At 38.3% G+C, this 12,717-nt stretch overlaps 1 protein-coding gene across 2 annotated transcripts in view; it reads left to right on the top strand.

Annotated features, from left to right (window-relative positions):
* The window catches only part of LOC132855215 (E3 ubiquitin-protein ligase rnf213-alpha-like), a 41,055-nt gene extending 28,425 nt beyond the window's left edge, over nucleotides 1-12,630 (top strand). Inside the window, exons 29-50 of one of the 2 annotated variants that reach the window (XM_060884011.1) lie at nucleotides 11-116; nucleotides 372-549; nucleotides 1,545-1,741; nucleotides 1,961-2,068; nucleotides 2,236-2,334; nucleotides 2,650-2,838; nucleotides 4,346-4,430; nucleotides 4,778-4,812; nucleotides 4,914-5,008; nucleotides 5,259-5,412; nucleotides 5,643-5,814; nucleotides 6,315-6,406; nucleotides 6,580-6,822; nucleotides 7,016-7,151; nucleotides 7,356-7,430; nucleotides 7,546-7,696; nucleotides 8,102-8,300; nucleotides 8,870-8,941; nucleotides 9,243-9,440; nucleotides 10,880-10,969; nucleotides 11,299-11,468; nucleotides 12,024-12,630. In XM_060884011.1, coding sequence (XP_060739994.1) covers nucleotides 11-116; nucleotides 372-549; nucleotides 1,545-1,741; nucleotides 1,961-2,068; nucleotides 2,236-2,334; nucleotides 2,650-2,838; nucleotides 4,346-4,430; nucleotides 4,778-4,812; nucleotides 4,914-5,008; nucleotides 5,259-5,412; nucleotides 5,643-5,814; nucleotides 6,315-6,406; nucleotides 6,580-6,822; nucleotides 7,016-7,151; nucleotides 7,356-7,430; nucleotides 7,546-7,696; nucleotides 8,102-8,300; nucleotides 8,870-8,941; nucleotides 9,243-9,440; nucleotides 10,880-10,969; nucleotides 11,299-11,468; nucleotides 12,024-12,174 — 2,995 coding nt within the window. In that variant the 3' untranslated portion in view covers nucleotides 12,175-12,630. Of the gene's footprint in view, nucleotides 1-10; nucleotides 117-371; nucleotides 550-1,544; nucleotides 1,742-1,957; nucleotides 2,069-2,235; nucleotides 2,335-2,649; nucleotides 2,839-4,345; nucleotides 4,431-4,777; nucleotides 4,813-4,913; nucleotides 5,009-5,258; nucleotides 5,413-5,642; nucleotides 5,815-6,314; nucleotides 6,407-6,579; nucleotides 6,823-7,015; nucleotides 7,152-7,355; nucleotides 7,431-7,545; nucleotides 7,697-8,101; nucleotides 8,301-8,869; nucleotides 8,942-9,242; nucleotides 9,441-10,879; nucleotides 10,970-11,298; nucleotides 11,469-12,023 lie in introns of both variants that reach the window. The other variant, XM_060884010.1, reaches the window with a different exon arrangement.
* The last annotated feature ends 87 nt before the right edge of the window (nucleotides 12,631-12,717 follow it).

The following is a 12,717-nucleotide window of genomic DNA, read 5'->3' as shown; positions in this document are numbered from 1 at the left end:
TTTTGGGCAGAATGGAGGAAACAGCACCTCAGCTCCAGAGGTTCATTAAAGAGGCTGTGAAATCAAACGCGAGGAACGCTGATGAAATCTACTTCATGGTGGTGCGCAGCATCGAGGTCAGCACTGTCTCTCATATTACTCCAAAGCATTATAATATAAAACTCTTCTAACAGCTTTTATACATCAGATTAATCTGTGTAAAGAGCATGTTATCACCCCACTAATGCAGCACATAGAATAGCACTTGATCCAACACATCATGCCATTTTACAATGGCCATGCATCAGTGTGAAACATCTAAACAACAACATTGAAAAAGCTTAGATTTATTCATCTGTTTTATAAACTGTACTTATTAAAATGTTCTGCAGGATCACATCCACTTTTCCAGTCAAGGATGTCTCATAAACAAGGCAGTCAAATGTCTTGGAACCTGTGTGTTTATTGAGTCTGACCACAACATGAATTCTGAGGATCTATACACCATCGCGAAACTGCGGTTTGCCATCACGGTTGCGTCTGAGGCCATCAGGATTGTACTGTGTGAAGGTCCTTTAAAACATTTACTTTCAGAATACAAGCCCTATATGTTCTTTTTAATGTGACTTTTTCTGTCCTTGCACACATTGGCATGGAGGTTATTTTTGTGTGAAAGCCACACAAAGTTTAGACCATTTAGTCCTATATTCTAATATAACCTACGTTTCTTTCATTCCTCCTAGAGTACTTATCTCATTCACGTCAATAAAATGAACTGTTCCAGTTACTTTGACACTCTCATTCACAAGCACAGTGCAATTACAAAATGTGTGTATGAGCAGCTCCACACACTCATGAAAAGGCATATACATTACTTTCGTTAGCACTACAGCATCATTCTCCACATTTTAAAGTTCCTTCTAGCTATTTTTTTTATTCAATTTTAGAAGTAGCTTTTAGAGACTGGAAACAGGTAAATCAATACATAGTAACAGACTAAACGTTACAGTTTCTTTAACCCAATAGAGATTTTTAGGGCTATTGGAGACTTTTATTTTGCAATGATTACACTCACTCATTTTCTACCGCTTATCCGAACTACCTCTCATAACTACTACATATCTCAGGCGTCATCGGGCATCAAGGCAGGATACACCCTGGACGGAGTGCCAACCCATCGCAGGGCACACACACACACTCATTCACTCACGCAATCACACACTACGGACAATTTTCCAGAGATGCCAATCAACCTACCATGCATGTCTTTGGACTGGGGAGGAAACCGGAGTACCCAGAGGAAACCTCAGAGGCACGGGGAGAACATGCAAACTCCACACACACAAGGCGGAGGCGGGAATCGAACCCCCAACCCTGGAGGTGTGAGGCGAACGTGCTAACCACTAAGCCACCGTGCCCCCCTGAAATGATTACAGTAGAAAATAATTAATAGTGTTGTTTTACAGGCGCTTTACCAAGGCATTAGCATGTGGTGGTGGTCATTTCTGAAACCTTTTTTGAGGGTTAATGTAAAACCCCTGTTCATTTCTGTGTTTATACTTTAGAGATCACAGATGATGCTGAAGAGTGCAGACATCTCCTACAACGCTTGAAACAGCTTTTGTCTGACACGGGCAACCCGTGGATACAGATATTCCTTTTACGCAACATCTGTGAGACGCATGGATTCAGCCTGGTCCATCAACTGGGACAGAGTGAGAGGTTTCAGTGGACTATACCGAGTCTGGTGTTAGAAGAACAGGTAAAAATCTGCACACTCTTCTCCAGAAATTCATCAGACGTGAACTTGGGAATGAATTAACATGATGTTATGAAGGAACAAATGAACAGCATACACCACATACATTTTTGTCTTTCAGTCATGATTTTTAATTGAATGTAAGTTTATTTTTGAATTTTATATTTGCACATTTTTTTACTGTAAAGCGGTAATTTTATTCTCAATGTAACAATTCAGCAGGACTCTACACGAGCAGTGGATCAGTTCCTGATGTATGGACAAATGTATGAGAAGATAGTCGTAGACTCGTTCAGAGCTTTAGAAGAGCCTTCACATGAGATCGCACAGGTTTGGACTTTAATAATAGTAATTATAGTAATAATCAGAATTATTAGTTTTGTTTCTATTGTTTGTGTAGAAAATAATTAGTGATGGTTATCTTTTAGTGTATATGTGCTGATGTGCTGTTTGAAAATAACTGGACTATATACATCATGATGTATTTGATTTACCAGGAGTTTGAAGGCAGCGTGTGTTTCCGGGTGTGTATGGCGTTAGCTGCATTCAGGCAGCTCACACAGAACACAGCTTCAGCTGACAGTACAGGCTCTCTGGTGAGAATTGTTCATACACTTAGAATGCTTTATTTTTTTTACTTATATCAGCGCATGATGATTGACTACAGAGTCTTCTGCCATGACTCTGCCATGTAATAACCAGATGTTTAGCTTGTGATTAATCATCATTAGTATCAATATGATAACTATATATCTAAACTGGAGTTTCTTATGTCGTTACATGTCTTTGCTGCATAGTTTCTAGCCATTTATAATGTGAATGAAGCACAACATATGATCTGAATTTTAGGGGACCTGATTAATGATCTTATTGACTCTACATCACACAAACTCCTCTGTAACTCATTTTAGATCACGAAGATGAAGATGAAGTCAAACACAGACACCAGCTGGGGTCAGCTTGTTAAAATCTCTCAATCAGAGCTTGAGGATTGCAGTCTGTCACAGATTATCTTACACACTGCCCTAGTAGCACACGTTTCTACAGCACCAGAGATGAAACTTCTAAACACTCTGTGCTTCAGTCCAGGAAACTGCAAGGTTGGTACTTTTCAGAGCTAATTTCATTAGTGGTTTGCAGTTGTTTTAAAATTTTGTGAATAATTACCTGCCAGTGCAAGTTCAGATTTTGAGAACTTCTCATTATGTGAGAAATTGGTTATCATACAGTGAGTCCCATCAGTTAGAGAAGACACTGTATTTTTGTTAAAAAAAAAAAAAAGCCACACTTTTTAGCCACAGTGCATCACTGTTTATTGTCTGGATTAACACCAACAAATCTCAAGAGCAGAGTTTGTCATCTCTTACACTAGCTCTTATACCTGAGCACCTTGATCTTTTGAGCTTTAAAAACCAGAGGCATTTTGTAGTGAATTACTAACACTAGAGTTTAGTGACTATAAAGTTAGGAGTCAAATAGAATCACTAAAGATTCAACTGGGTTATTTACACATAAGGGTTAAAATGCCTAAAATATAACCATCTGACCAAAACCATCAAGGCTCAAGAGAATAATACATTAAGGCAAAAATACATGTCAAAATATTCAATATAAGTTCAAATAAATTAATTAAAATAATCTGATTTAATGTAGGGGGCACGGTGGCTTAGTGGTTAGCACGTTCGCCTCACACCTCCAGGGTCGTGGTTCGATTCCCGCCTCCACCTTGTGTGTGTGGAGTTTGCATATTCTCCCCGTGCCTCGGGGGTTTCCTCCGGGTACTCCGGTTTCCTCCCCCGGTCCAAAGACATGCATGGTAGGTTGATTGGCATCTCTGGAAAATTGTCCCTAGTGTGTGATTGCGTGAGTGAATGAGTGTGTGTGTGCCCTGCGATGGGTTGGCACTCCGTCCAGGGTGAATCCTGCCTTGATGCCCGATGACGCCTGAGATAGGCACAGGCTCCCCGTGACCCGAGGTAGTTCGGATAAGCGGTAGAAGATGAATGAATGAATGAATGAATGAATCTGATTTAATGTAGGGGGCACGGTGGCTTAGTGGTTAGCACGTTCGCCTCACACCTCCAGGGTCGTGGTTCGATTCCCGCCTCCACCTTGTGTGTGTGGAGTTTGCATATTCTCCCCGTGCCTCGGGGGTTTCCTCCGGGTACTCCGGTTTCCTCCCCCGGTCCAAAGACATGCATGGTAGGTTGATTGGCATCTCTGGAAAATTGTCCCTAGTGTGTGATTGCGTGAGTGAATGAGTGTGTGTGTGTGCCCTGCGATGGGTTGGCACTCCGTCCGGGGTGTATCCTTCCTTGATGCCCAATGACACCTGAGATAGGCACAGGCTCCTCGTGACCCGAGAAGTTTGGATAAGCGGTAGAAAATGAATGAATGAATGAATGAATGAATGAATATTTTCCCAAAAATGTCAGACAGACAGACAATGTCAATACACATTCCTACAATATCCAGTCTATCTAATATTGGGGTTCGAGGGTGTAAGCAGTGATTGCACAGTGTGGTTCTGGTTGAATGGAGCAGCAGTGAGGAATACAGCTTGCTCGAAACACTTTCTCTTCAAACATACACTTTTCTGTTGTACAGGATTCCTTCATCCCAACTATGCCTAACTCAATAAATGAAATAAAAGACTGGATTAAAAATGCATCAGAAAATCTGAAGATATGGGGTAAGGTTTCTATCTGCTTTAATTGATGTATCTAAATCCATATTATTGACAAAAGCATTACTTCTCTTTATAAAGTGCACACTACACTATGTTTATAATGTGGATGGAGCAGTAGCTGTGTTATGGGCAGTCAGAAGTGATTAGCATCTCAATGTGAGGTCCAATTTTTCCTAATTTTTCAGTCATTGAATTTTAAGTTTGTATTTTAATGGAATCAGTGCCCAACCAAGCCCCCAGTCTTCTCACTATTTAAGCTGATTTTGGACTTCAAGGGTGTTTAATGTCTCTATTTCCCACATCAGAACTTAATGCTCCTCATGTTCACAGTAAATTTTATTTCTCTCCAGTGTGTGTTTGTGGAGAACCTGTTTTAATTGGCAATGTGAGTATCGACTTCATCTCTCAAATACTGCTTTTGAAATTTGCTCATATTTCATCTTGTACTGTAATAACACCATGAATTATTGTTTGCTTTTAATCTAGTGTGGGAGACCATATGTAACATCAGAGTGTGCAAACTGTGGCAGTAAAGTTGGTGGCGAGAGACACACACCAGTAGAAGGTTTCACAGAGTTCAGGTAAATGTTAAAAGCATGAATATAAAGAGCTTTAGTTTGCAGTATTCAGCTTAATACCAGAATTGATCCAAAACACCCATGATGTTTACCTAATGCCATGCGCCAAATGCTTTTTAACAACAACTTTCTTTATGAAAACTAAGAATTAAAAAACATTTGCATTTTATGAGTGATTGCATCTGGTGATTTTTTTAGTAATTTTATCATTTTTATTTGGTTTAATTAAAAGGGCTTTTTTTGTTGAAATAAGTAATGTACAGGGCAGCGGAAGAGGTCACAACCTCGGTGATCCTAGCAGACGGAAGGAGCAGGTTGGAGAGAGGAGTCTTTATGGTGCTAACCTCCACTTGGTGCGAGCTTTAATCCACTCCTCCATGATCTGGGGTACGACTGAACACACTGAGGTATGTTCCAAATTAAAATAAAAATAAGTATACCACTGTTCTAAAAAAAAAATGTTCTACAAAATAACCAAGGTGCCAGCAAATATTTAAGTTGTAATCAAATGATTATTAGAGAGTTAAGGATTAGCTGTTTTACCATTTAGCAAATGTGTAATGGTTAATTTAATAGTGCTGGTGGTTTTAATAGGAGATGTTAAACTGTGTGATGTTCCTGTGTTGGTGTTGTTCAGGATGTTCAGAATCTCACTGAGATGCCACAAGGAGCATCAGATATCAGGAAGCACCTCTTTGACCACCTTCAGAAGGACATTGAGCTGCTCGCCCAAGCTTTAGGAAAGAGTGAGCAAGATGCTGAGATGACCGTCCACTTGTTTCTGAGGTTCATCTTGGAGAGCTCCTCTGGTAATAATTCTCCTGTTTCTCTGCTCTCCATTCATTTTTAATGGTCATAACTGTTGCTTCAGTGCACATTAGGAGAAGTCTCCATCTCTACACTGCAGGAGGACTATAGTAATTTATAATATTATTGGTAATGAGTTAGTAAATCAGAAGTATCAGTGTTGAGAAGAAACTTTGAGATGAACCAGACTTCATAGAAACTATACACTGGCAGACTGAAGCTCAGCTGAGACCTGGTTATTCATTAGAGAACAGACCACTGACTTTTGACAAATAAAAAGGTTTCTTCGTAACAAAATAAAGACTGAAGAAGGATTTCTGGCTGTCCCAGGCTGTAATATTATAACATAACAAATTCCTGACATGGTGGATTTTAGTAGTGCTTATGATATCCAACACAGACAGTGTATCTCCATATAAAGCTAATACAATCCAAATAGGGTGTTTCTAATCTCAGTATTTCAAAGGACAAAAACTTGTAACTGTGTGCTGCTCTCATTCAGAGCCGAACCTTCAGATCCAAATAACAGACAGTGAGGAAAAACGGGAAGAATGGGAGAAAGTCATTCACCAAAGACTTCAGGCCTTCTTTCAGGTAAAATTTCACTTTCACTTCGAGTCCAAGACTGAACTTAGTTTTCTTTTTTACCAGATGGTTCTCAGAGTGCTTTTTTATTTTTATTTACAAACCCTTTATGATAAATAATATTATTGCAATTGAACAATCTTTTGATTTGAATCTTAATATAATTTGTGATGTTTCTGAAGAATTTTGAGGCACAACTATTGGAGGTTCAGAGTAATATGCTGAAGTTGGCTGGCCTGGGTACTTTGGAAAAGATGATCTACAGTAAGGAGCCAGCAATGACGGACCTGCCTACCTCTGGAGTGTTCAACCTTCCGATCATGTGGAGCTTCACACAGAGGATGACCATCCAGCGCTTCAGTCACTTAATTGAGCAGGAAGATGAAAGGAAAAATGTTCCTCTTCTCTCAGAACTCTTAAAATGTGTACGAGTTTTATGATTATAGTGATTATAAAATGTTCACACATCTTTCATACAACTCTGTATATGTAGAGAAAGTAGCTGATCGTTACTCTGATTCAGCTGTGGCTCAAATAATAAAGGAATACACCCTGCAGTCTATTGCAGAGAAGATTGAACACCACATGAGTCATTTATATTTATTTTTGTATTTACAGCATGTTCACATTCGACACATCAGATATCTCCCTCAGGTTTTGAGCCTTCAGCAGAAACTGATGTGCTATTTTGTGAATCTGGATCTGTGTTACAATAATGTGCCTATTAACACCTTCAGGAAGGAGAATGTGGCAGGTGAGATGGATGTAAACTGATGTGGATTGTCTTTGATATATACACACAATGGGGCAAGAATCTGCTGTTAACATACTTTTATAAAACATTTTACATGTAATGAAGAGAATTGTAGAGAGTGATTTATTTAGGTTTGTTCTTAGTAATTACTGTTGTACTATGTTTTTAATGATCTTTTTTTTTGTCTTTTTTTTTCTCCTGTAGATCATGAAAAACAGGACTTCAGCGAAAGTGCGGAAATTATGAAGCTGTTATGGAAACATTTAAAGTCAATTAATTGTAAGATTTTTTTTTTTTATCTTTGCACCACTGTAAGAGTAAATCTCTGAAATAGGTCCAGGTGTGTTGTACACCTGAGAATGTGTTAAATCATCATGACAAATTGTTTTTTTAGACCCACAGGTAACAGCCGAGCTGAAGGAAAAAGATGACTTAACGATCCTGGACCTCCTACCAACGGAAGGCTCTGTGGCACAGATTATAACAAAGTACCTCGTACAGATGCAGAACAAGTTCATAGAAAAGACCAACCCAACAGCAGACAGGTACACTGTTACATCTGCACTGGAACTCAGACACTGTGTACGTTCTAGAAGAGAATATTTTTGTGCTTTGATATTTTGTGCATTTCCCCACTAGGGGTAAATTAGACACCTTATTATATACCAGTTTAATTAGAATTATTGTGATCTAAATCACCATTAATTTAATTACAAAAGCTCTTTTCTGTTTGTTTGAAACAATATTCTAGCCGATTTTTTTTTTTTTTTTTTTTAAAGATTTTAGGTAGTTTGATATTAGGCATTATAATAGTCATTATTCATCTTTATATTTCATTTCTGTTCACTAATTAAAATTCATTGCTGTCATTATAATTATGAATGTGGCCCATTATAAGGTCATGGTAATATTTTCCTATTATTATTATTATTATTGTTCCTGTGTTTAAGGGTGATCACTGCTCAGGAGCTCAAGCCTTCCCATGTCATCACTTGTGTTCCTGAGCAAGACTTCCTTATTATTGCCATTTCAAACATCGACCACATGGTGTACGAGGACGGGAAACAGAGCACCAACTATAACTTTCAAACTGTGGAGCGGCAGATAATAGATCGATTCTTCAGAGAGAAACCCATGATCAAAGTCACTGTAAGCAATTACAGTGCTTAAGCTCCTTTCAGGCTTCAGAAAATAAGATACAGTGCTGTGTAAAGTTTGATTACCCCACCATAAAGTTACTCAGTTTGCTTCAACAGGGATCATTATCATTATTCAGTGTCACCTCCAGCACATGCTGAACAAACCTAGCACAGGAACACATGAGTGTTTTCTGCACCTACACTGAGACAGGTCATCAGGTGTGAATTCATTCTCTAGAACAGCAGCTCTGACAGCTTGGGATTCTCTAGCAAGGACTCATTCACAGGGACGTGGAAGCTACACAAACAGATTAAAAAACATGTTTATTGTAGATATGGTGATGTTTTCTGTGAGGAGATGTTTGTGTATCATGAGTGGTAGGAGTCTCCAGTGTCAACGGAGTGTAAACGGATGTGTTGGTCTTTGATATTGTTGTGGAATAATCAGAATAAAGGTTTGGCATATTGTTGAGGTTTAGTTAAAAAGCTGTTTCAATTATTCAGACTGTAACTGTTTACATTAGACTGTTTTAATAATGTTTTTTTTTTATTTCATCCCATCTCATTTTTCTGCTTCAGACGCTTCCATTATTTAAACACGACACTGGAACAACGCTGCGTGCCTTTTTCAGAACAGTGCAGGACAAGCTGGTATGAAATGATAACTGCTCTACATTAATGTTTATGTTTTATAATAAAGAGAAGCACTATGACAGTCATGTCATTCTTTCTTTATTGTTGTCTCTTGATGAATGTCTCTCAGCATCCTAAACTAAATACACTGAAAATAAGATTAAGTAACAAAGGACATTTCACAGTAGAAGTGTTTATCTGGCATTTTATTAAAAAAGTGGATGATAAAAATCGTTATGCTCAAAAACTTTATTTATTTGTTGCCTCTAATAGAAAATTATCATGCTTTTATGATGATTTACGGGGTTTTCCCCAACAGGAACCCTTGAAAACCAACGAAAGGAACTGCATCATGAAGGATTTCCAGTTTTTGAATGAGATTTCTGCAGCTCTCTCCACCCTGCGGATTGTTATTGGATTCCTGAAGCTGTCATTTCCTGCACCAGAGCAGAAGCTCATGGCATACGTAAAGAAAGACCTGAAGCTGGACGACCGAGCACAGTCACTGAACTTGCAGGTGCAGCCCTTTTTTCTACACTGTTTTTATAAAGTGCTTTATTTCTATGTTGGAAACTTCTTGATAACTTAAATTCTTGTATTTAATGACATAAGTATTACAGTTTCTCTAGGTCTTTATTTATATAGTGCACTAAACCATATACAATGTCACAAACCATCGTTAGCTAGCAGACAGTCAAAACGTATGCTGCCTGGGCTGGCTCTGGATTATCTCAGCTCTACTATATGACTATAAGTCTGTGTGCTATACTTCAGGTATACTTCATAATACAAGAGTAACAGATATAAATGACATTACTATACATTTACACTGATTAGCTATAACATTAAAACCACCTGACTGGCATGGACTTCACAAGAGCTCTGAAGGTACAGTATGCTGTGGTATCTGACACCAAGACATTAGCAGCAGATCCTTTAAGTCCTGTACATTATAAGGTGGAGGCTCCATGGATCAGACTTGTTTGTCCACTACATCCTATAAATCCTTGATTGGATTGAGATCTGGGGAATTTGGAAGTCAACACCTTGAACCCTTTCTCCTGTTTCTCAAACCATTCCTGAACCATGTTTCCTAAAACCAATCCTGAACTATGAGGACAGTGTCATTAGGGTACACTGTTACCATGAAGGGATGGACAAAGTGCTGCAACAAAGTTTATTTAGGTGGTTTTCAGCAAAACCTAACTGCTCTTCATCCCAGGTGATTCATCTCTGTGTCACGTTCTTGTGGTCTCCCTGTACAACTCACTGATCTCCTCTTCAGACAATCTGCTGTCCTTTTCCTCACACTAATCTGACATGCACATTTTGATGTGTCCTTTATCAAATCGTAAGAATTCATCCATTTTAATCCACACAGGCCCCTCAGGTACTTGTTCAGTCTCCTGTCATACTGGCAGGTCTACGTCTCAGTGCAATTTAACCCCTAATGCAGCTGTGTGACTAGTTTTCAACCTTCTGAAGTTCTCCCACACCACCCCATTGCTGCATTGCCTTTACTGGCTCCTCACCCATGTAAGCAATGCACACACACACGCCGTCCACGTGATGTCAAGAAAATGTGATTTATCAGACCAGGCCTCATTCTTCCACTTGCACTCATCGGAGCAGATGAGCTAGCCTTGACTCCACACACATCAATAAGCATTGGGTGTCCATGACCCTGTCTCTGGTTCATTGACTGTCCTTCCATGGAGACTTTTGGTAGTTTCTCACCACTGAGTAGCAGGAACACCCTTAAAAATCTGCTGCTTAGGAGAAGCTTTGACCCAGCCGTCTAGACATAACAATGTGACCCTTGCAAATGTAAAAGATTCCTACACTTGCTGTAACAACAGTGACAGTGTTACTTACTTCACCTATCACTGGTTTTAGTCTTATGGCTGGTCAATGTTTTATTCTGAATTTTATTTAAGAGTTTCAATTTTGTTTCAGGTGCTGAGATTCAGCCAGGTGAAGCACATCCAGGATCTGTGGGAAGCATTATCACTGAGACAGTCATCACTGCTCATCGAGATGAATCAGGTAGAATTAACCATTCACTTTTCTATCATTGTACTGTAGGTGTCTTTTTCTGTGAAGGCTGCATTTCTAAATTATTTTTAGTGTCTGTCCTCATTATGTAGCACTGAATTATTAACTCAAGTAATGTTCAATATTTTTATACTTTAAAGTCATTAGCAGTCAGAACAGCAGTTATGTAGAATACTAACAGAATACTGTCTATCTATTAGGTATTATCTGAATGTATAAGATTATTTATAAATCTTTATTACTCAACAATAAAACATTATAATCTGAGTTTTCTGAACTTTGCAGAAGATTGTAACTGCTTAATTTGTTTTTAACTTTAGAATCCCTTTATCATGATTGAGGATCGCAGTTTTCATGAGATGTTCACATACAACCAGAATAATAAAAATAAGACAATTCTGGCAAGCATCACTAACTTGGACGTCCTCATCACCGAGCTTCACTACGTGATCCTGAACATCAAGCTGAAAGATGTCCGTCCAAACTGGACGTGGGTGTTTTAATTTATTAAATGTTACGCAACACAATTAGCTGAGAGGAAAGTGCTGAATGTGCAGAACATATTGAACACTAAAGCACCAACATAAAACACACACTGTCCATAAATGAATTAGTGAATATTTATCTGTCACATAACACACAGGTCACTGAATCAGCCCCAGCCTCACTTCTATATTTATTATATTTATTTCTATTTATTTTTATTTACAATAAAACATCTGCTTTAAGGCTTAAGATTGTTAGCGCAAATATTCTCATGTAGACACCAAAAATTAAACCTCATACATGCTCCAGGATAAACACTTGGACACTGACTTTATGAGACGTGAACGTAGCTTTTTAATGATTAACAAATGCAGATTTGGAAGTTTTTGATGTATTTGTTGGGTGTAGTCTGTTTCAGGAAACCCTCATAAATCACAAATAATGTTAGCTGAGGTACTGAGTCAGTGCTCTAGGATTAGGATTAGCCGTGTGAGATTTGAGTCAGCAGGCTGGATTTTATTGATCATTTTACTGTGTGATGTTTCTGTCCCCTGCACAGAGTTCTGGAAACATTTGAAGCCTTCCTGGAATACAGAGAGATCAACGAGAAGGCCGTCGACTGTCTGAGGGATCTTAAAGAAATAGAGATGAGACACAGCATCGCTCTGTGGAAACTAGCAGTGCAGATCAAGAAAGGGATAAAACAGTGAATCTGTGTGAAGTGAAGCTGCAGCACACAGGCATCCACATAGTTAATCCACATAAATACTATAAAGCTTCATTTACTTTCTTTAACCTTAACTGTAATCAGAATTTCTTCTCTTTTCTTGCATGTGAATTAGAACACAAACGAATAAGCACGGCATTCTAAATGAACTTCAATTTAATATTAATGCTCTTTGTTATTAAAATAGTCATGTCTTGAAATGCCACATTTGAAAAAAAAATATTTTTAGCTCCTAAGGGGATTTCAGTAGGGTTTATTTGTTGAGGATTATCATGAAGGCTTCTAAAAGTTTTAAAAATGTGTGATGGGTACAGTCACTTTAAACTGGATCCCTGTGTTCTTTTTCTAATACGGTTATTATTAATTGGATTATTTCTGTTCTGAAGATCTATGATCTATGTTCTATGATTTCTGGGCAATTAAAACATATAAAGTTCCACTGAGTGATTCAGTTATTTAACTGTTTAGATGTTTAACTGCTATTTAATCTAAACATTCTGAAGCAATGACTTTTACTGTTCTGTGT

The sequence above is a fragment of the Tachysurus vachellii genome, chromosome 12 (assembly GCF_030014155.1).
Source record: "Tachysurus vachellii isolate PV-2020 chromosome 12, HZAU_Pvac_v1, whole genome shotgun sequence".
In the NCBI taxonomy this organism is placed as follows: Eukaryota; Metazoa; Chordata; class Actinopteri; order Siluriformes; family Bagridae; genus Tachysurus; species Tachysurus vachellii.
This window is presented reverse-complemented; position numbering and strand designations above follow the sequence as displayed.